The 25,155-nt window shown below is 41.5% G+C and overlaps 1 protein-coding gene across 1 annotated transcript in view; it reads right to left on the reverse strand.

Annotated features, from left to right (window-relative positions):
* jam2a (junctional adhesion molecule 2a) overlaps positions 1 to 25,155 on the reverse strand; it is a 49,796-nt gene that overhangs the window by 18,061 nt on the left and 6,580 nt on the right. Inside the window, exons 2-6 of the mRNA XM_084050897.1 lie at positions 11,230 to 11,295; positions 9,776 to 9,886; positions 6,376 to 6,525; positions 4,224 to 4,417; positions 3,121 to 3,223 (exon numbers count right to left, since the gene is read on the reverse strand). Coding sequence (XP_083907023.1) covers positions 3,121 to 3,223; positions 4,224 to 4,417; positions 6,376 to 6,525; positions 9,776 to 9,886; positions 11,230 to 11,295 — 624 coding nt within the window. The remainder of the gene's footprint in view (positions 1 to 3,120; positions 3,224 to 4,223; positions 4,418 to 6,375; positions 6,526 to 9,775; positions 9,887 to 11,229; positions 11,296 to 25,155) is intronic.

The following is a 25,155-nucleotide window of genomic DNA, read 5'->3' on the forward strand; positions in this document are numbered from 1 at the left end:
CAAAAAGTTTTGTGTTTGTTTTCTTATAATATGTGCTTAAATAGAAACTTTAATGAAACTTTTAGTGTCCAAGGCACAGCAAAGGGCAAGTCAAAGTCACCTGTATTCAAATCCGTAAAATCAGCAAAATGTTTGGGGTATAGAATTTGCCTCTGTATGGGTGAATGAGTACAAGGTACTGATATAGTCAATTTAAAAATAATTCATAGTTTGCATATCATGTATGTTTAAATTACACCAGCGGCAGTGGCTCAGGAGAAAGAGCGGCAGCTTGGAAAATGGAAGGTTCTCTGCGGAAATGGAGGGTTATCGGGTTAGCGTAGAAGTGTCCTTGAGCACGACACTGAGCCTCCTAACTGCTCCCGATAAGCAGGTTGGTGCCTTGTATGGTTTCCTCTGCCATCGGTGTGTGAATGTAATGCACTTCGGATAAAGGCACTATATGAACTCACTTTTTACCATTTTTGTATATTGTATACAGCTGGGGTCTTCAACAGGGGGGCCGCCAAATCTTTGTATGATTGGATATATTTCTTTACATTAACCACTTAAACCCTATTATTCCTATTCTGAAGAGAACATAAGCCATAAATAGCAGATCTACAAGCTCACGACGCCTCGCAGCGCGAGGCGTTGAGAGCTTGTAGATCGGCTATTTTCTGCAAAGTGGTTTGGTGCTGGTCTATATGAAATCTATGAAAATACACTTTTATACGGTACGTAGTGGGGGTCCCTGCTTCATCTCTCTTTCAGCTAGGCCACGTCCTTGGGCTGAAAAACGTTTAAGACCCCTGGTCTACAGTGTATTGCAATAATCATAAAATCCCAAGGCACACCTCGAGCCCAAACACACGTACCCATAACTACTATGTTTAGCCACGCGAGAGAATAGCATTTCGGCCATGTTTGACGCGCTGACATCCTTCCACAGTGGAGGTCACTCACAGTGACAGCTCAGCACGCAGTGCCATTTATTTAAGCATCGCTGCCTTATCAGCCCTAGGGCTGGTAACAGTTATCACCCAGGGGGCCGGGGCAAAAAAAAAAGAATGCTGGGTAATGTGATGAATGGCTCTAACTGGTGCGGTTCTCATAATTCACGTCATGACACGGCTGGGTTTGCTTTAAACGTTTTCCATCAACGTTAGCTGAAAGTGAGGCAATGAGATCAAAGTGTGACACAACTAACAACTGGATCAGAGCTCAAGTCAGAACGCACACAACATTCGGCCCCGCTTTTGCCAATTTGCGAAAGTTCTTCATGGACAACAGAAAACAGCAGCAGACATAGTTGGAGACCCATTGAATTTCAACTCAGTTTCAACGAGTTTAAGCTTCGATTGAGGAAGATACTTCAGTGGCACAGAAGCCGCGCAATATCAGCAATCCAACAGAACATTTAGGACCATGTGAGGATAAAGACTGGGAATGCATAATAAAAAATATTCTTTTGAATAAAATTCCATTTAGTTTTTGTCATATTTTGGTCATCTGAAATGTTTTACTGTTAGTCTAGTTCTAGTCGACTAAATATCATAAGATTTTAGTCGGCTAAATCTACAGTTGTTTTAGTCGACTAAAATGTATGTTGGCGGTGCCTTGATGGCATCCTAATGCCTGATTTTACACTTGGTTGCATGCTGAAAATAGCAGATCTACAAGCTCACAACGCGTCGCAGCGCGACGCGTTGTGAGCTTGTAGATCTGTTATTTTCAGATCCATCACCATCCTATGTCTTCTTCCTCATCCTCTCTCTCCTGCTCCCTTCTCCTCCACTCCCTCTCCATCTCATGCTCTGTCATACTCCCTATGTCCCCATCAATCCATGTCACTAACTCAACGTCTGGGACCTCTTCCCCTGAGTGGTGGTGCTTTCTAGTTGCACAGGTTCTCATGGATCATGATTGTCATCATCACTCTGTAGGGTTAGCTGTTGCCGTAGATCCAGGGTTTCCGTGGAATACAACTATAGACTGTTATAGGCTCTATGCACAGCAGCCCTATTATCACTTCCTTCCCAGGTGTTACCAATGATAGTAATTAAGGCTCTGTTCCATTTAGTGTAGCACAGTGGTTTCCACGACCCCCATAACTCTGAGTGTACAAATGGAACCAAATGGACCCGTAAAGGGTCCATTTGGTTCCATTTGCACACTCTCAGAGTTACACACCTGTAAGGGGCCATTTGGAAGCCCATGAGGGTCCCTAGACCCCAACTGTAGACCCACTGGTGTAGCAGAGTGTTCCCAGTGAGCCAACATGCACAATATCAGCACCCTGACTCTGTTTGACCAGAATGGAACAGAGCCTTCATTAGTATCATTGGTAACACCTGTCTTCATAATATGGCTGCTGTGAATAGAGCCTATTAGGTGTTGTTATTATTATTATGATTATGGTCGTTGCTGTCCAACTTGCTGTCTCAACCTCTCCCTATCTTTCTGTGTGTGTGTATGTGTGTGTCTCTCTCTCTCGTTCTCGTTCTCTCGCTCTCTATCTCTCTCTCTCTGTCAGGGCAGATGGCGGCCCACCCAGAGACTGGTTCTGCTCGCGGTCTCTTCCTGTTAAAGGGGAGTTTTCCCCCTTCACCGTCGCCAGAAGCTTCACAACGTGTTGTGATTTGGCGCGCTAACATAATTGAATTGAACTGACTTGAACTGAATCAAACCAAGTTGAAGCATGCACACGCGAGCACACGTGCGCGCACACACACACACACACACACACACACACACAGGTTTGTATTACAATACATGTGAGGACATCAAACTTTTAGGACGCCGATTTTAGGAATGCCATTTTATTATTCTTTTTTACGGTAAGCCTAAAGCCAAACAATTGCACATCTACAAGCTTATAGATTGGCTATTTTTTGGTGCACGACACTGGCAACTAACTAAGTATAAATCATGTTTAACTCTAATTCCAACCCCTAAACCTAAACTCTGAATGTCTAATCCTAATCCCGACCTGAACAACAACAATTACTCTTGTGAGGACCAGGAAAATGGTCACGCGCACACGCACACGAACACACACACACACACACACACACACACACACACACACACACACACACACACACACACACACACACACACACACACACACACACACACCTATGGTCAGGTGGTTTCCCTCACACATCTTGGGGGGACCCACGTCGTTGGAGGACTGACACCGATACTGACCGCTGTCATCCTTTGACACCGACTTGAACTCCTGAGAGAGAGAGAGAGAGAGAGAGAGAGAGAGAGAGAGAGAGAGAGAGAGAGAGAGAGTGAGAGTGTGAATGGTGATTGAAAGAAGACTTTAAACAAGCGACTGGAAGCATATAGTATTTATGACAATTCTTATTAAGGTAAAATAAAATAAAAAATCAAGTCTAAAGTTTGACAAAAAAACAGCCACTTGAATGGAGAGTTATTTCTTCTGACACCAGCAGGGGTAAAACAGCAAAACGACAGGCCATTCTTATGAACTGTCACTTCCTATATAGACTAAATTTCAGAGGCGGATGCTGGGCCCTTGGTCCAAGACCGTTCCTTTTTTTTAATCATTATTAGCTTTTTTTTTTTAAATAATAGTGAAAACAGCCGATCTACAAGCTCACAACGCGCCACACCGCAGCGCAATGCTATTTTCACTACTTTTGTGCGACTCTCTCGCATGATGAAGTAGCCTACAGCAGTGGTTCTCAAACTTTTTCATGTCAAGGACCCCCACATTGACACTTATTAGCCCGCGGACCCCCATTTGAAAAGATATGCCAGGGACCCCCATAAGAGAGGGTTTTTACGGCTCTAGCAGTGATTCTCGACCGTTTTAATTTCAACGACCCCCACTTTGACATGCATTAGGGCTACAGACCCCCATTTAATGGCATTTCTATCTCTGGGACCCCAATTTAAATAGTAAAATCAATGTTAATTTAACTCTGAGAGGGGTCCATTTGGTTCCATTTGTACACTCTCAGAGTTACAGACCCATAAGGGTCCATTTGGTTCCAATAAATCATTTAGCTGGGGACCCCCTGGAACCCCCTCAAATACCCCTGGGGGTCCCCGGACCCCACTTTGAGAACCAGGGCCTACAGCATTCATTCATGAAAAAAAAGCATAAACGACACGAAATACGGAGATGCAAGCGACGAAGCGTTCCGCCCGAACAGACACGATACAGTGCATGGATGGCAGTGACAGTGACAGTGACGTTGACTCACCAGCACGCCGGTGTGTGCGTTGATGACGTACGTGGCGTTGGGCTGGCCTTGGCGCGGCGGTTTCAGCTGCTTGTTGTCCTTGAACCACACGTACGTGGCAGGGGGCACGCTCTGGCGGTCCCTGCAGCGCAGCTGCACCAGGGAGCCCGTCACCGCGGTGGTGGGGATCTCACACTGCGGGGTGTGAGGGGGCACTGCAGGAGAGAGAGAGAGAGAGAGACTGATTTGTACCTATATGACTGATTTGGCTGATTTTGCACGGACGAAAACAGCCAATCTACAAGCTCAAGGAGCACTTATAGGGGAATTCTGTATTTATAAAACTGTATGTAACTTAAAGGAGCACTTCACCCATTTTCAACCTTATCTTCGTGTAATTTGTCCTCACTAAAGCTCATTATAAGATGGCATCGTTTCCGTCTACATGGTCTGTGTCTCAGTCAGAGGAGGCCTGTGGACAGTACGCGCCTACCAGTGACACCATTGACGGGGAATCCAAGATAATAGAAATGACTTGGAATGATTGTTCTTGCATTAATAATAATACAAATAAAAACAAACATCTTTGAAATCTTGTTTGAAACGACCAAACCTGCCTGTCGATGATGTCACTGGTAGGCGGTACTGTCCACAGCCCTCCTCTGAGACACAGAGTGAGTATAGACAGAAATGCTACATTCTCCAGTTTGTCCTTTTTTCTATACCTTTACTTCTACTCCGCTACTAATTTAATATATATATATATTTTTTTAAGTCCGTTGAGGAATATGTTTTTATCTCTGCTTCTGGTCAGCCTGAATTTAAATACATGCATTTCCTTTTGAGGAAATGTAGACTGTCTGCTATGTTTAATGTTTATGTTTGAGAGTGTAAAAATGGAACCAAATGGACCCTTACAGGTCTGTAACTGTAACCTAAATGTCCTAAGACAGTGGCTCTCAAACCTTGTCATGTCAAGGACCCCCAAAATGATGTTTTTTTTTGGCTGCGGACCCTGTCTCAAAAAATATTTTTGTGCCAGGATTTTTCAAAAATAGCAGATCTACAAGCTCATAGCGCGGCACTCTGTGCCGTGCTATGAACTGTTGTGAATATTATACCTAACTTTTCTTTTCCTAACTCCTCGTATGCAGTTTCACATCACTGACATAATGAAAAAGTAATTGGCTTTCTTTATGTTAGGGGTGCAACCTGTCCTGGATGGAAGTGCTGAGGTGCAGTGCTTCTTAACCTTATTTCCTGTCCCCTTTGTCACCCTAACGTTTCTTGGTAAAATGCTAGCCTAGAACTGTTTACATGTTTGCAGAAATGACAGTTATCTACAGAATACATCTACAAGACTTCCTGTAAATCGGGGAGGCTGTAGCGCCCCGTGCGGGAGGCCATATTGCACCCGTGGTGAAAACCTGCTGATGTTGCTCAACATCGGGTCCCTGTTAGCCACAGCACATCCTCCCATCAGCATCTGTCTGACAATCCAGGATGTGGCAAAGGGGCCCTGCCGATGTCTTCGCTTATCTCACCTGATGAACTTTTGCACTTCACTCACTTACACATATAGGCATAATTTATTTGTGTAATAGCTACGCCCATACGAGACCGCCTCGGTGGGCTGTCCAACACTAATTCTGTTAATGTATATAATGTGACTGCTTGTCTTTCAATAAATTAGAACATGTTAACTTGGACGCTTGTTTGAAACTTAATGTGTTCCCGATGCATCGCTCTTCTTCTATGCTGCTATAACTGAGACAGTTATATGTATTTTCCTATGAACTTCTCTCATCCACATCATCTGACCAGACTTTGAATGACCTAGAGAATAAAATCATTACAAGCTTGTAGATCTGCTATTGGACCCTTACAGGTCTGTAACTCTGAGAGTGTAACAAATGGAACCAAATGGACCCTTACAGGTCCGTAACTCTGAGAGCATACAAATGGAACCAAATGGACCCGTAAGGGTCCATTTGGTTCCATTTGTACGCTCTCAGAGTTAAATTAAGGTGTAGATTGGGGTCCCAGAGATAATAACATTTGTATAAAATGGGGGTCCGTAGCCAAATGCATATCAAACTGGGGGTCCTTGAAAATATGTTTTGGGTTGAAAACCACTGCGCTAGACATTGTCTCCGGGGGTTATAAGACGTACCCAGGACCCTGAGCGTGACGTTGGTCTCCCCCAGGCTGACCGAGTCCAGGGGGGCGCTGATCTCACAGCGGTACTCCCCGGCGTCCTTCTGGGTCACCCTGTGCAGGGTCACCGTGGCCCCTTCGATGGACGCCCGGTCTTCAAAGGAGCCTGAGCGAGGACGGACAAGAGGGTCACAGGTTAGAGAGGGACATAATGTTGTCACTGTAGGGCGGTGGTGGAAAGTAACGGAGTACATTTACTTAAGTACAATTTTGAGGTATTTGTACTTTACTTGAGTATTTCCAATTTCCAATATTTTTACTTCTACTCCACTACATCTCAGAGGCAAATATTGTACTTTTACTCCACTACAATTATTTGAAAACTTTAGTTACTAGTTACTTTTCAGATATAAAGTATTATATTATATAATTTACATTAACCACTTTAACCCTATTTTATACCTAGGCTATTTGAAAATAGCCGATCTACAAGCTCACAACGCGTCGCATTGCGACGCGTTGTGAGCTTGTAGATCTGCTATTTTCAAACATTTTAGTACTTTTACTTTTGGTACTTTAAGTACATTTTAATACTTTTGTACTCAAGTACATTTTGAATTCCGGACTTTTACATGTAACAGAGTACTCCTCCATTGCAGTATCGATACTTTTACTTAAGTAAAACATTTGAGTACTTTTTTCCACCACTGCTGTAGGGTGGAAACCTTGTACTGTATGTCCAAAACCGTTACTTTTCAGGAAATGGAAAAAAGTACCTTGTGTTCCTGTGCCTCTAATGTAGTTATTATTTAGTCACACGTTCGATGCTTTTCATTGGTTCAGAGTTTATAAAACCCACAGACACACTTAGCCTCTTTCAACCTGGCATCCCTATTTAGCTTAAGTTAAAATGTCCTAAATGTCCTAAGACAGTGGCTCTCAAGCCTTTTTCATGTCAAGGACCCCCAAAATGTTGTTTGTTTTGGGCTGCGGACCCCCTGTCTCAAAATATATTTTTGTCCCAGGATTTTTCAAAAAGAGCAGATCTACAAGCTGCTCTCGTGCCGCGCTAGAGCTTGTATATCTGCTGTTTTTCAATAGCCGAAGTATAAAATATGGTTAAAGTGCTTAAAATGTGTGACTCCATATTACGTAGTTTTGCTGAGCCCCCTGGTACGGCCCCCAAGGATCCCTGGGGGTCCCCGGACCCCACTTTGAGAACCAATGTCCTAAGATTTTCTATAATGTTCAAAATGTCGGCAATTGTTCTACGAGCTCACAACACATCACATGGTGATGCTTTCTGAGCTTGTAGATGTGCTATTTTAAGAACTTCTGTGTGACACTGTCATATGAAAAAAGCATAGAATAGGGCATTGATGTATGGAAAAGACATGTCTTTAACATTAAATATAGGGATAGAAAGTTTTCTGTCTACAAGCCACGATATGACATATCGTTGCCGTCAGGTAGAAACCTCATACGTCCATATTTCAAATGTTCGGTGTTGTTTTTTCTTCCCATAAATTAATGCCCTAGTTCATTATACTACAGTGTCACACAAAGTAGCAAAAATAGCCGATCTACAAGCTCACAATGCATCACATTGCGACACGTTGTGAGCTGGTAGATCGGCTATTTCTGAAAAAAATAAATGAAAGATTACGTCAAAGTGAAAGTGCTTAAAGGTATGGTAAGTGATTTACTTTAAAATAAGTGTTAAATAGCTCTATATTCTGATAGTACTCATTGGTATAGAGTGTTTGTTCAGTAAAAGGAGTCTCCCATGTCTCTCCAGCTCTTTATTAAACAGAAAATGCATTTTCAGTGCTCTCTCCTGATTGGCTTAAATGTTGTCACCTACCTGAAAATGTACTATTATTCTGTTTACTAAAGAGCTGGAGAGACCCCTGTGACCGAACAAACGCTCTGTAGCAATGATTACTATCAGAATATAGTACTTTAACCTTTTTAACCAAACAAAATAAATTACCAAAAAATATCACTTAATCTACCTTTAAGTTTGTCTGTGGGTTTTATAAATATTGAACCAATGAAAAGTCTTATCAAGAGCTTATGAATAAATAATAACTACATTGGATCCATTGGAACACAGGTTATTTTTTCTTAGTTTTTTACATTTCCTGAAAAGTAACTGTTTTGGTTTCCAACCCGACAAGGAACCAGAGTTGTGTGTTTTGCAGCAGAGTGTCATTCTAAACCGCGGAATCATTCATGTGTGACAAAGCCTGCTGCTCTTTCATTGATGTCACGCCGTCTAAAAGCTACTTCTGTTACAGAGTGGCTTTATGAAAGGTCAAAGGTCAAAGGTGAAAGGACAAGCGACGCCGTGACCAATTAAACGGCGGGTGTATCGTGTGACGTTGGTGGACAACATGAGAACACGCTCACACTGAGTGTGTGTGTGTGCGTGTGCGTGCGTGTGTGCGTGTGTGCGTGCGTGCGTGTGCGCGTGTGTGTGAGTAGGAGAAAGAGAGCGGGAAAGAGAGAGCGAGAGAGTGTGTCCAATTCACACAGATCTTTTTGTTTTAGTTAAAAAGCTCTATATTGTGATAGTAATCGTTGCTATAGTGTTTGTTCAGTAACAGGAGTCTCCCTGTCTCTCCAGCTCTTAAATAAACAGAAAATGCATGTTCAGGTGTGGGTTACAAACTTCATCCTATCACGAGAGAGAACCCCACAAAGATCATTTATCAGCTTAAAACTGATAGTGTTCCAGTTGCAGTTTTTGTCTGCTCATGTTTTTGTGTCATCACTTCCAATGTCACGTTTATCCTATATCCTGAATGTGTTATCTCTCTCTATTTGGAAGAAACTGGTATCCTGATCAAAACATGTATTTTCTGTCAGATAGAGAGCTGGAGAGACAGGAAGACCCTGGTTACTGAAAAAACACTCTATAGCAATGATTACTATCAGAATATAGAGCTATTTAAAATACATCACTTACAGCATCTTTAACCCTTTAAGACCGGGAATGGATCTGTGTCATTTTAGATTTCTTTGGCTATTCAAAAATAGCAGATGCAATGTGCAATTTTTGGAAAAATCTTGACATTTTTTGCAAATCTTTCAATATACTATATATATATTTTAAAGCGAACACTTGTAACTCAAATCTTTGCTTCTGGGGGTCCCTGGAACAACATATTTTGAGATGGGGGTCCACGGACCAAAAATATATATATTCATTTGCACACATTTTCAAGATAAAAAAAAAAAAAGCAGATCTACGAGCTCATAGCGGGGCACTCGGTGCCGCGCTATGAGCTTGTAGATCTTCTACTTTTGAATAGCCCAAACAAATATTAAAATGACACTGACGCGTTCCCGCCGGTCTTAATGGGTTAAATGGACAGAAAGAGCTAAACGGAGAGAAGGAGAGTGTTCCTCACCTCTAAACTGTCCATCAAAGTAGATAAAGGACACGTCTTTTCCCTTCTTCTTCCATTCGATGCGAGGGTTTTGGTCCCTCTCTGTGTGGAAGACGCACGACAGCACCGCGTCTGGACACGACCGGAAAGATTATATGACTTTTTATTACCGTTATTATGATGGAACATAAAAAGGCATCTCACACACGTTTGTTTTCATTTATCGTCAAGATATTTATCCTTGAATTACAAAGTCACAAAGAATCAAGGTACACTGCAAAATCCTCAGTGTTCATTTGACTGTTGAGAGAGGAATATAATGGCTCTTGAGTAGTTCAGTTTTCTACTAATTTATTCGTCTCCACTACATTTTGGAGGCAAATTTTGTACTTTTTACCTTACTATAATACAATAATGCTGACATTGACCATTCTACAACTTTTGGTGCTGTACAGTATTTTACTTTTGGTTAAAGGGATAGTTCACCCACAAAATTACTTTTTTCTATCAATTACACACCCCATGGAGACTTGAATTCATGGAGATGTGTCGCATTCCTAAGCCAATAATTTGATGACCGGCGGCGGCTCCAGTAGGAGACTCAAAAGTGTCAACTTTGAGTCTCCTACCGGAGACATTAGCTACTTTCCGCCGGTCATCAAATTATTGTCTTAAGAATGCGACAAAAACAAAAAATAATCCATGAATTCAAGGCTTGGTGTGTAATTGATAGAAAATAAGTAATTCTTTGGGTGAACTATACATTTAAGCCATGACCTGAGGCCTAAATGCCTTCTAAATCAGTAATTCTCAAACCTTTTCGTGCCAAGGACCCCCAATTGGCCCCAAAATGATATGTGTATTAAAAAAAAATCATAATTATTCAAACACTTTCAAGATTTTTCTAAAATGTTCAAAAATAGCAGATGTACAAGCTCGCAGCTTGTGGTATTTTTGAGAACCACTGTTCTAAATCCTAAAAGGGTTTTTCTGAAAAAATGTCTGTTGCTATATATATATATATATATATATATACACACTGTAGCTAAAATCTAAAATGGCACAGATGCGGTTAACCCATTAAAACCGGGAACCACCGGCAACCACTTAAAGCATTATTTTATACTTTGGTTATCCAAAAATAGCAGATATACAAGCTCATAGTGCGGCACCGAGTGCCGCGCTATGAACTTGTAGATCTGCTATTTTAGAAATGTTTTGAAAATGTGTACAAATCTTTGAATATATATATTTTTTAAAGAGAACATTTGTAACTCAAATCTTTGCCTCTCTGGGGGTCCCTGGAACAACATATTTTCCTTGACATGAAAAGGTTTGAGAACCACTGATAGAGCAAGAAGACATTTTGTAGAATTGGAACCTCGGAACTTAATGTGTTCATTTAGAATGCAGGAGTTGTACACGGTGGTAGAAATCAAGAGTACTTTCTCCATCACGGGTGAAATCACTGGTACCTGTGTTCTCCCGGGCCTCCACCTTGTGTGTTTTGGACGTCACGGTGACAGACACAGAGAGACCACCTGGAGTGAGGGGGGAGGGGGAGAGGGGACGAGGAGATAAGAGAGGGGGAGGGGAGAGAGAGAGAGAGAGAGAGAGAGAGAGAGAGAGAGAGAGAGAGAGAGAGAGAGAGACAGACAGAGACATTTTAATAAATTGCTGCTGTTTTTCGCAAAGGTTTTAAACCAAGTGAATGCAAAACATTGAAATACTGCTGTTAACCGTCTCAAAGGTTTATACCAAGCTGCTAACCTTTCCTATGCGGATGTATTACTATTTCTGACAGAAAATGCATTTTTTTAAAGAGTTTTGTAAGATAGTCTTCCCTCTAAGTTGCAATGTAAAACAGCTCTGTTTACACATTTCTTTATTCCCATTTATATTTCGTATTTAATTGTGCATACATTGCTTTGTTTTGATTGTTTTGTTCCACTTTTGCTTTGGCAATGTAAACGTATGTTTTCTCCTGCCGATAGAGCTCCTTTGAATTCAATTTGAATTGACAGAGAGAGAGAGAGAGAGAGAGAGAGAGAGAGAGAGAGAGAGAGAGAGAGAGAGAGAGAGAGAGAGAGAGAGAGAGAGAGAGAGAGAGAGAGAGGGGGTAGGGGGGTTGGTGAGCACGGTAATATGTCTTATCGTGCATTACAGGAGGACAAGGTGAACTGGTAAACGGGTATGTGTGAGAGGAGTCAGCTGTGAGAGGAGAATGCTTAATGTCCCACCTTCCTTCACGCCATAGCAGGCCTTGAAACCTGCCATTATTCTCCTAATCCACTCATCTATTGATTATTAGCATTTTAGGGTTATTAGATTAACCACTTAAACCCTTGGCTATACTTCGTTCCTAATGAGGAACAGCAGAAAAAGACAGTACAAGCTGCTATAGTAAATCTACGCTATTTTAGCTATTTTTGACTACCGTTATGTATTTGATTTTTAGCTATTTTTGACATTATTTGCTGATATTGGAAAATTCTTCACGTTTTGAAAATCTTGGAATATGTTTGTCTATGACAGGCTGATAGAGGTTAATCCTCTATCAGTGATATACACTTCTTAGACCATTAAAATACGAAGGTAATAGGTAGTACATCTATTGCCTTATTCTATGTCACTTTAGATTTCTTTGGCTATTCAAAAATAGCAGATATACAAGCTCATAGTGCGGCACCGAGTGCCACGCTATGAGCTTGTAGATCTGCTATTTTTGAAAAATCGTAAACATTTGTGCAAATCTTTGAATATATATATATTTTCAAAGCAAACATTTGTAACTCAAATCTTTGCTTCTGCTGGGGGTCCATGGAACCAAATATTTTGAGATGGGGGTCCGTGGCCAAATACATATCATTTTGGCTGGTCCTTGACATGGAAAAGTTTGAGAACCACTATATTATAGCAACATAAGAAAAAAAACATATATATTGAAAGATGTGCACACATTTTCACGATTTTTCAAAAATGGCAGATCTACAAGCTCATAGCTTGTAGATCTGCTATTTTTGAATAGCCAAAGAAAGTCTCATTGTGTTAAAAACAGACCAAAAACATACATCAAAGACAAACATTGTCATTTTGGTTAAAGTTCCATTAGACACGCTGTAATACATGACGCAATCACTTAAGCGACTACTCAATTAGTGTGAGTGAGTTAGATTGACGTGGCGCTGATGGATCAAGGGGGGTCTCAGTCTGGCCCACCGGGATCAAGATGGGATTACTGTTCGTTGACATAATCCCGAGGGTTTAAGGAACAGGTAAACACAAGGGCACACGCAGCCTGTCGCCCATTAAGACCCAAATGCCTAGAAACCAGGAGGTCTTTCACAATCTTTCAAAAAAAATGTTCAAAAATAGCATATCTCTGCTGTCCGGCAGAAACCAGCTAACTCCAAAACGTTCATCTTTTTCAGGAAATGACAAAAAGCTCATGGACCTCCAAGCTCACAATGAGGTTGGAGGTCAAAAGGGGGTGGAGCCTGGAGTCAGCTAAACCAGCTAACTCCACCCCCCTTTGGTGGAGTTAGCTGGTTTAGCAGAAAGTTTGAGGATCCAATGGAGTTAGCTGCTTTTGTTAGAAGCGCTTTTTAAGGCTTTTCATTGGTTCAATATTTTTTTTTACCAACACACAGGCGTAAAGGGTGTTCAATAGTACTAATTTATGGGGAAAAAATGCAAAAGCGTCAAAATGGAGTTAGCTGGTTTCTGCCGGAGAGCAACGATATGAACAAGCTCGCGGCTGTTCATATCTTGAGCTTGTAGATTGATTATTCGAATATTTGATTATTCTGACCCATCCCTAATTTAAGATGGATGATAGATGGTGATGATGATGATGGTGGTGATTATTAGGGGTACTACAGTAAATTAAACAAAACAATAATAATCGATAGTCAATTCTAATAAAGAATATCGATTTTTTATTCATCTTTTTTTCCTTCGAAATGTATAACAAATAGCGGATCTACAAGCTCACTAGGGTTGCCAACATCCAGAACTGGAGAAACGGGACCCATGCATGGGTCCCTCGTGCGCACGACTTTGCACACAACTTTATCCACGGGTTTCCCGCGGATAAAGTTACTTTTTTTGTTACTTTATTTCGGTTTTAGGGTTAGGGTTAGGGTTGGGAACAGGCTGACATGCAACACAAACAATGATGCCGTTCCCACCGGAGAAAATCTCACACACACACACACACAAGCACGCGTGCGAGCACTGTGCCTGCCTAGCGCCCTTCGCATACAGCACACAAACACGCAGCCAGACACACTGCATTGTGCGCAAACAGAAATATATTTTTTATTTTTCCCTTTACACCGGAGTCCGGGACAAACAAAGTCCCGTACGGGACACGCCCCTTTTGGCTCAAATACGGGGCGTCCCGGCTAATACGGGACGGTTGGCAACCCTAAAGCTCACAGCGTGTCGGTATGTGACACCTTGTGAGCTTATAGATCGGCTATTTTAGCTAATTTCGTGCGACGCGTATTCAATAGGGAGCCTAGTCAATTGGTCAAATATAAAAATGTATTCGATTTTTGCTTGCATTGATTCGTTATTATTATCATTATAAAACAACTTGTGAAAAAGACACTTCTCTATTATTTGATTCATCGAAAAAGTAATCGATAAAATATTTTTTAAGAAGATAATCGATGGTTCAGCCCTAATGATGATGATGTGAATTGGACTGGCAGTTGTCTGTCTGTCTGTCTGTCTGTCTGTCTGTCTGCATGGTCTGAGGGCCACTGATAACCTCTGCCCAAACAGGAACAGGAAATAGGATCTGCCTTTCCGGAGAGGTGATTGGGTCAGAAGGCACGGCCTGTTTACTCATCCTGTTGTTTGTATGTGTGTGTGTGTCTCATCGATTAAAAACGCATGGCAGGATAAAGCCTGACTTCATTGAACAACGCGGTGCCACGCACCGAAAATAGGGGGTCTTCAAAGAAAATGTGGTGAGAGAGAGATGAAAGGCAGCAGGGATGAAGCAGGGACCCCCTACTACATATCGTGCACAACTGAGTTGCAGATTAAACTTTTTCATAGATTCCATAAATAGTTTCATAGACTTGCTTGAAGGCGCTGCCATCATTATTGTGAACATTTAAATGTTTTTTGTTCATTTGTTCACACATGATCTTTTCTGTTACTATGTCGGATTCACGTTCGCGTGGATTTTCAGACATTTAACCGCTTATTTGCTTGTTTGCTTCATTGTTAAATTGGTTGTAACTGTAACTGTATTCTTGCTCTGTAAAGCACTTCGCGCTGCATTTCATGTCATGAAAGGTGCTATACAAATAAAGTTTATTATTATTATTATTATTATTATTATTATTATTATTAAACCCTCCGTACTTAGCTAACTTGACCTTTGGCTCTGTACTTGGTCCGCTCTTTTTCCCCCTCCTCCACACCAAACCCGTTTGCCGAAAACAGCAGATCTACAAGCGCTGTGAGCTTGTAGTTCTGCTACTTTCGGCTACTCCCCTCAGAATAGGGATGCTGGGGTTCAAGTGGTTAATGTAAATAAAAGAAGAGAAACTTTCCTATCACAACCCCCAACCCCCTAGGGGTCCTGGACCCCCTGTTGAAGACCAATGGAATATACAGCAAAATGAAATGTCATGACTGAGCCATTTTGTCAGGCCAAGGCCCAATCCGTGACTTGTGACACAGCATGAAAATTATTTTCTATCAATTACACACCCAATGAAGCCCTGAATTCAAGGATTTATTTTTGTTTTTGTCCCATTCCTAAGCCAATACTTTGATGACCGGGTGTATTTCCGGTAGGAGAAACAAAGAGTCTACTTTGTGTACACACATCGGTGTGGAATCCGATTTGTCGTTAAGCTTGGAGATCGGCTATTTTCAGCGTGCGACGGAAGTACAAATCACACTTTAACTTTGTTCATGTAATTACGTGATGAATGTGGTATGAGGGTCTCGTAGGGTTAGGAAGCCCCCACCACACACACACACACACACACACACACACACACACACACCCACACCCACACACACACACACACACACACACACACACACACACACAAACTGAGTCACATTGCTTTTCCTGCCATTGTTCCTGAAAATACCTTTGCGCACAAACATAGATCCAAATCTCGCCAAACGTAAACGTATAAATTGCTCCCAGCGTTATCTAAACATGCAATTTTGGTGGATTTTACCCCGCCGTTAGTTCCACAATATTTACTGATAAACTTCCAAGCTTTCAGCCACGGGCCATTAGCGCCAGCGACCAAACAAACAAATGGCGGCCTGTTTGCGCGGGTTGTGCCGTCAGCTAGCTAACTTCCTAGCTTCCTGTGTGTGCTTCCTGTGTGGCTGTGTTCTTATTGTTTGGACCGCACACAGAAAATGTTAAGTTCTGGAACTGAAACTTGTTCTTTAGAGTGATGCCATATGAGAAGAATCTGTTCCAATAAGAACATTTCCGACCCAAGGACCACTCCCATCTGAAAATGTTTTGTGCCAGGGACCCCCAGAAGACACGATTTCAGTAAAAAAGATTTTTCAAAAATGTTTAAAAATAGCAGATGTACAAGCCTGCAGCGCGACACCAAGTGACGCGCTGTGAGCTTGTATATCTGCTATTTTTGAGCAAAACCACTGTTCTAAATCCTAAGAGTTTTCTGAAAAACGTATGTTTCTATATAAATAGATATAGCTCAAATTTTAAATGACATTGGTTCTAATGGGCTAAATAACCCACGACTTCTTAAACCCTATACTTTATTCTCCCAGGGGTCTGTATTTGGTCCACCCCTTTTCCCCCTCTACACCAAACCTGCAAAAGCCTTTTGGCAAATGTTTGCGTATCAAGTGTAAACAAGAAATACTGCATACATTAGGAGAATTCAGTAAACTGACAGGAGAAATGTTCTTCATACACAAGAGTACACTCAAAAACAGGTTCTCTAGAACCCATGTGAGGAACACGAAGAACCATTCGCTGAACAAAATAGTTCTTTAGGTGAACCGTGGTAACCACGGTAACCTTTTTAAACATTAATTTAAGAGCCATTCTTATTGTTTTCTGTGTGTAGGAGGCAGTAGGAATTCAAGCATCTCTGACCCTTGTGAAGGGCAGGGCTACATGGAGCTTGAGACAATGGCCTTGCAGGAAGCGTGGATGGATTTGCAACAGGAAGGGAATTGGCGGCCATTTTGGATGGCCATGGAAACACAAAGTCCCCGTCAGTGGTGGAAAGTATCTAAGTACATTTACTTAAGTACTGTACTTAAGTGCAATTTTGAGGTGTTTGTACTTTACTTGAGTAAATCCAATTTCCAATACTTTTACTCCTACTCCACTACATCTCAGATCCAAATATTGTACTTTTACTCCATTACTATTTATTTGAAAACTTTAGTTACTGGTTGATTAATATCACAAAACATATATTAACCACTTCAACCCTGTATACATTTCGGCAATTTGAAAATAGCCGATCTACAAGCTCACAATGCTTGATCTGCTATTTTCAAAAACATTTTTATACATTTGAAAACTTGAAAAGGGACATTCTACATAATGAGTACTTTTACTTCTGGTACTTTAAGTACATTTTGATGCCAATACTTTTGTACTTTTACTGAAGTACATTTTGAATTCCAGACCTTTACCCTTGTAACAGAGTATTTCTATATTGCGGTATTGATACTTTTACCTAAGTAAAACAGTTGAGTACTTTCCCCGCCACTGGTCCCAGTTCACCGAAGCCCTGGGAGCCAACGTAACAATGACGGAAAAGTATTCAATGTGACCAACCTTGGGCTGGAAAAAAATGAGCAATACTGCAATAGTGCAACTTAAGACATATTTCACAAGGCAGTCGTTCTCAAGGACAACCCAGGACCAGCTTGATATGCGTTAAGCCACGGACCTCTGGGTCTGCAATCTATACCATAAAACCCTAACTCTGAGAGCGTACAAAATGGAACCAAATGGACCCGTACATCTTATTTTTGCTATTTCTGAAATCTTTGAGGCCTTGTAGATCTTAATTTTTTTTTTTTTACAATTTCTTGCAATTTTGGAAAAAAAATGTTTTGACCTACGGTACAATGACATGCCCAAAATAGAGCCGCCACAGGGCTGACGGCGTTTCAAATAAAGATACATCTAAAACAATGGGCTACACTCATGTTCTTTGCCAAAAAAACAAAGCATTGTGCGTTCAAGTTAATTTCTTGAAGCAAAACAATGGAGCTTTTAACAAAAGGACTGACGGTGACAAATGCTCGCTCGCTCAGACATTTTGGCTTGGTGGAAATGAGAGTGCAGACTGGCTGCCCTCCTCTCTCTATCCCTCTGCGCGTGTGCGTGTGTGTGTGTGTGTGTGTGTGTGTGTGTCGTGTTAATTTGTACCAGTGTAACAGGATTTACAGTATCAGTCGGTGGCCTTGAAGCCTGTATACCTAAACACTCTCTGAAGGAGCTTTGTCTATCTGTCTGTCTGTCTGTCAGCTTGTCTGTCTGCCTGTCTGTCAGCTTGTCTGTCTGCCTGTCTGTCAGCTTGTCTGTCTGTCTGTCTGTCTGTCTGTCTGTCTGTCAGTCTCTGATGACTAATTTATGCGTGTACCGTACATAAAATCCTTTATTGATTTGATTCCTTAGCCTTAGCCTTTTCTTAAGTGTTTTTCCTAATAAAGTTGTGTTTCTTTTGTTGTTTTCTCCTTCCCCCCATGTACAGCGTCTTTGGGTACTTAGAAAAGCACTGTATACATTTTTGATATTATCATGTTATTATACATACACGTACGTATGTACGTATGTACATATGTATACCTCGGTACAACGGAAAACAGCCAATCTATAAGACGACTGGCTATTTTACGCCACACCGCCCTACGGCGAACTATAACTCGGGCTTGGGGGAATGATTAGGTAAAGTGGGCGAGAGATACAGAGACAGACAGACAGAGAGAGAGTGTGTCTGTGTGTGGGGGGGGGGGGGAGAGGTGAAGGGAGGGAGGGAGAGAGAGAGAGAGACAGATGTGACAGGCATAAAAAAAGGGGCGAGCGGAACGAACAACAAAAGAGTTTGAGGAGCCTAAGAATAGAATACAAATGACGGGCCCGGACCGGAAGAGAATGAGACACAGAGGAAGAAAGAATGACATGAGTGAGGAAAGAATTACGGAGAGAGAGAGAGGTAGAGAGAGGTAGAGAGAGATAGAGAGAGAGACAGAGAGGGGGGAAGGGTACACATCACAACATAAATAAAAGAGAGAGAGAGGGGGAGTGCATAGGATTGACAGCTAGGGAGACAGATTCACAGTAAAAATCCTCCGTGTTCATGTATGTGTTAAACTCTGAGAGTGTATAACAAATGGAACCAAATGGACCCGCAAGGGTCCATTTGGTTCCATTTGGTTATACACGCTCAGAGTTACATATACATTATATGTAATAAAGGGTTCGTTTTGATTCAGTTTTTTCAGTTCAATTAATATCCAAGGATTTTTACTGCGTTGTCACACAACGCGTGACAAGGGGCTTGCACCAAAGGGCGTCCCTTTGTCTGTCTGTCTGTCTGTCTGTCTGTCTGTCTGTCTGTCTGTTTATAGGACCACAATGGAAACAAGGCCTCAAGGAGGTTCGTTTGTGTTATCCTATGCTATATTTTAGCATTGCACTTGCTGTGTACTGTTTGCAATTTGCTAATGTTCCCGGGGACATTAGCAATCCATACAACAAGCCAGCGCTCGTACCACTCGGAAGAGTGTGTGTGCATTTCTGTCTGTGGGGGTGACGATATGGAATGGCTTGACTGAGGATGTTAAACACAGCATTAATGTCACACAATTAAAAGAACTGTTTAAACGTATCATCTTGGCTAAATACAGTATAATACAGAATAATACATATATGGTGGCGATGATGGCAGAGATGGTAATATTGGGAATGGTTGTGATATAATATAATATGATCAAAATGCTGATGATGATAATGGTATTAATTATAACAGTAATACTAATTAGTATACTGCTTATTAATTGTTCTGTAGTGTATAATGGCATATATGGATCCAGGTAGATCTATATAATGACGCTCGTATTGATGGATGGGTGTGGGGTTGTTTTGTTTTTGTTATATGTATTTAGATCTGGAATTTATTTTTGATTGTTTGGCTTGGTAACTGTAGACTTTTCGATCAATGTAACTATTTTTAGGAACTAAAACTAAGGCTATGTACGTTATAGGATAGGCACTCATAAGCTTTTAGCTTCAGCCTATGCCTTTTGACCACCTTTAGCTATGTAACAGTTTGCTTATGTTGATGTATGATTGTATCGATACTGGTGAAGATGATCAAATAAACTTAACTAAACTAAAAAACTGACAATATATCTGACCAAATTCCTCCATAATCCATAGTGTGACGATACTGTCACCCATTAACCCTTCACTGCCTGAATTATTTTCACTGCCTATTATTATTCATGCCAGGGATTTTTCAATGAAAAAAAAAAAGTACTCAGGAGCCGAGATACAAAATGTTAAAGTTTTAAGTTAACAAGGACGTTGTTTTTTTTTTTACTAAAAACGAGTTAACTCTTTCTTGGCAATCAATGTGTTAAGACCTGAGGCCAATTCTACAAATGCCTTCTAAATCCGTGGTTCTCAAACTTTTTCGTGCCAAGGACCCCCAAATTGATATGTATTTGGTCGCGGACCACCCCATCTGAAAATGTTTTGTGCCAGGGACCCCCCAGAAGAGAAGATTTGTGTTAAAACATTCTAAATTCAAGATAAAAAATAAAAAAAAAGTTCGGCGAATTTATCTGAGAGCTTGTAGATCTGCTACTTTTGCTATTTTAGAATTTGAATCCTGAATAGTAACAGTTATGGACATATGAGGTTTCCAACCGACAGAGACGTTATGCTTATGGACCTGTGTCTTTGCTAGTCTCATACTTGCCCTGATGAAGACCAGCTCGCTCAAAACATGTTGGATTTCCATCTTTAAAGTAGGCTACGCCGATTGTTTTTGATTCAAGTATACGCATATTTTATGTCCTCTCGTTTGAGTCCCTGGATCTTTCCTCCTTTTACCGTCAGGAGGATCTCAAAATAGTCACACAATGAGATTCTTTTATGAATAATCAGTGCATCAGTAATGTTTCTATAATAAATAAGTGAGTAAAAGGTTAATAATAGAACAGCCAGAACAGTCAGGTAAGTTCAGAAAACGTCTAATGCAGCCTTTGAAACCAGTAAAAGACAGCACTTAAAGGAGTAGTTCACCCCCAAAAAGATCAAATTGTTTTCTACAAATTACACACACCATGAAGCCTTGAATTCATGGAGATTTGGGGTTTTTTTTGTCGCATTTCTAAGCCAATAATGTGATGAGTCTCCTACTGACAGATGACCCAGGTCATCAAATTATTGACTCAGGAATGCGCCAAAAACAAAAAAATAAGTCATTTTTTTACTAACTAACTAACTAACTAACTACTCCTTTTGGCTCCACCCCCTCAGCCAAAAGTACACCCTGCGTATGTCACTGATCACATGACCTCAATCAATTATCCAGTTCTAGGCAACATAAAAGGGGGGGGGGGACTTTTTTTTCTTCCCCCCCACAACAGCTCTAAGGTGTATTAAAGACCTGTTCAATGTTGAAAATGAGTGGTATTCCCCTTTAATATCATATCACCATACTACGACGTCCAAACGTCCAGACGACATCAAGTCTCTATACACAATATCAATATAATGTTGAAATATTATCCAGCACCAAAATAAGAGGCTGTGTTGTCATCGTATCCGGTGCAAGTCGTCGATACGCCACGGAGGGAATGAGATCTGTCCCGCTGTGTTTTGGAACGTTACATAATTCTGATCCAGGCCTGTACGCGTGCATAAAAGCATAATTAAACAACATACATGTGCTGTTTAATTTTAAATAAAAAAGTTAAATATGTCTCTTTTAGACACACACACTCACACGCACGTTTGTATTACTATACTTGTGAGGACATCAACGCTTTAGGAAAGCGATTTTATGAATGTCATTTAAAAATACATATATTTTGGCAGTTTTAACCGTAAGCCTAAAGCCGAAAAACAGCAGATCTACAAGCCCACAACGCGTCGCGCTGCGACGCGTTGTGAGCTTATAGATCGGCTATTTTTCGGTGCATGACACTGGCGCGCAACTAAGTATAAATCATGTTTAAAGGGCAAGACCACTTTGGTAGAGGTTTGGGTTGTGTAGTTACCTCGCCATGATGTAACTCCAAAGGTGGGCAAGAAATAAAAAATAATTGCTCCATTGATTAGAAATTGATAATTCAAAATATGCTCCTCATTGACTTACATTGTACAGTAAAACTGCTCTCAAAGTCACTCTTTTAGCACAAAGACGAACGCAAACAAAGTTGATTCAGACAATATAGAACATCACCAAACCCAGTACTGTTTTTTTTTTAAATAAAAATGTCAACTTCCTGTTGATTTTGCCATTTTTAATAAGTAGAAAAACCGGACTGGATCGGAGGATCCGGATCCAGATCTTCAAATAGTAAAATCAAGAGATTGGTTGAATAGTTTAATTGATATTGATTTATTAGTGCATTAAATGTCCCCCATCCACTTTAATGTAAAAGTGAAAAAACTCAAATTCAAGTATTTTTTTCTCAGAAACCTTAAGAGCTAGAGTTATCAGATTTAGAGGGAAAATTCATAATTAAGTCCAAAATTATAAAAAAAAATATCACACCATTCGGCCTCATGGTGGCGCTATAACAGCCCCCTTTACGTTTTGGCCCGTAACTCTTGAACCGTAGGTCCTAAAATCAAAATTTCTTTTCACCTGGATTCCTTGGGTCACGACGCATCTCCCCATATAGGCCACGCCCATTTGCGTCAGGATAGATTTTTTGATATTGATTTATTAGTGCATTAAATTTCCCCATCCACTTTAATGGGAATTGCAAAAACTCCCATTCAAGTATTTTTTTTTTCTCGGAAACCGTAAAGGCTACAGTTACAAAACTTGGAGGGGAGGTTAATAGTTTTTGGAAAAATTATTAAGAAAATAATCACACCAGTCGGCCACATGGTGGCGCTATAACAGCCCCCTTTACCTTTTGGCCTATAACTCTTGAACCGTAGGTCGTAAAATCAAAATTTCCCTGGATTCCTTGGGTCACGACGCATCTTCCCATATAGGCCACGCCCATTTGCGTCAGGATAGATTTTCCGCCATTTTGAATTTTCTTCAAAACACACTTTTTGCTCCTTTTCCTTCAATTTCTTTCCAAATCTCACACAAATCGGTACACGTGATCTATGGACCCATGCGATAAACCTATCCAAGCGGAATTTTGATAGTCCGTACCGTCCGTCCGTAAATCGTTTCCAAAGTTAGCGGGAGGGGCCCGTTTTACCAAAAATGTCAAAAATCACGAACGAAACGTCCAATCGATCCCAAATTTGAATCACATGTCGAGGGTGATTTACTCAACGAGTCCCCAAAGCATTTCCACTTTGACCCATAGGGGGCGCCACCAATGCGCAAAATGTCACCGTTTGATGCAAAAACATGATTTTTGGGGGGGTCAGTCCCTTCAAAATGAAACGCAAGCGATCTCAGGAGTGACGCGACGATGTGATTGGCGCAGTCTCCGACGGTATTCCTCCCGGCGTATTACTCGAGTCCCGACCCGCGTCGGCGCAACCACACTTTGCAATTGCAAATTGCGACGCGTCTAGTTGTAAACGTATCTAAATAAAATATAAAACAACCAGGAGAACGGTCCTCATAATGTATATTTCTTCAAATTCTACTATACTTGGTCCTCGCAAGTATAGTAATACACACACACACACACACACACACACACACACACACACACAGGATGGAGTTACTGTACCATTGATATCATAACATCATAGAAAAGGTAAGAAAACCGTGGGGCAAAATTCCCCTTTAACTGGCAGAGGAGTAAAGCAGAAATAGAAAGACGGCACATGAGAGTCATAACTTGGCACAGCGCTTGGCGTGCCGAGGCCCCCCCCGCGATGAGGTGAGTACACGGCGGTACCGATGGAACTAGGTGTTCCCGGAGCCGTGCCCGGGTCACAGTCTACTCATTAACCACATGAACCCTATCGGCGGGCGCTATAGGCGGCGCGGAGGTAAAAAAGTACCTAGTGCCCACCACCACCACAGCGGAGGCATGGGGGTTCGAATGCACCCGCGGTGCCTCCGGCTTTTGTCGAGCGTCTATACCGGTGGTTCTCAACCGGTGGTCCTTGAGGGGGTTCCAGGTGGTCCCCAGCTAAATGATGGAGAGTTGGTAACCAAATGGACCCTTATATATCTTTAAAGGAGTAGTTCACCCCCCAATTTTTTTTTTTTTTTTATCAATTACACACCCCATGAAGCCTTGAATTCATGGATTTGTTGTCAATAATTTGATGACCAGGTGTATTTCCGGTAGGAGACACAAATAATCTACTTTGTCTCCTACCGTATACATTAGGAGACGGGAATCAAATTAGTGGCTTAGGAACGCGACAAAAACGAAAACATCTCCATGAATTCAAGGCTTCATGGGGTGTGCATTTGGTAGAAAATAAGTCATTTTTTTGGGTGAACTACTCCTTTAACTCTTGAGAGCGTAAAAATGAAACCAAATGGACCCGGTCCATTTGGTTTCATGTTTACGCTCTCAAGAGTTACGTTATTGTTAAACATCTGCATTATTTAACATAAAAAAATGTTATTTTGATCAACGTTGGCCTCTCTGCTATGGTACCAACATCAAAACAGCATGGAATTGTGGACAAAAATCGTATCCAACGACAACAAAATATTCAAAGTTTTGGGTCTGAGAGTCTCATCAAACGGTGGTCCGCGGCTCAAATGCCGAATAAACAATGGACCTCGATATGAAAAGGGTTGAAAAAACCTTTGGTCTATACGAACACAATTGGCCCGTGTTCAGGGGGGTGTGGGGGGGGAGCCGGGCGGGGAGGGTGATAATTGTCCCGGCACAACTCCTACGGGCTGGGGGCGGAGCCTGTCAGCAGGGAGTGTTGGGCGGGAGGAGTATAGGACGAAGGCTCTGCGTCCTCCCGGTGGGGGCTCCTTGCTGGCAGGTGAGTCAGTTAGGATGCGACAGCAGTGACAACACAGAAACGTGTGTGGGGAGGAATTCATTTGAATAACGACTAAATTGGGTAAACAAAAAGCACACACAGACACAGACACACACACACAGACACACACACACACACACACACACACACACACACACGCACACACACACACACACACACACACACACACACACCCTAGCATCCCTATTCTGGACAGGTCATAGGTGAA

The sequence above is a fragment of the Gymnoscopelus microlampas genome (assembly GCF_963454915.1).
Source record: "Gymnoscopelus microlampas genome assembly, chromosome: 24".
Taxonomy (NCBI): domain Eukaryota; kingdom Metazoa; phylum Chordata; class Actinopteri; order Myctophiformes; family Myctophidae; genus Gymnoscopelus; species Gymnoscopelus microlampas.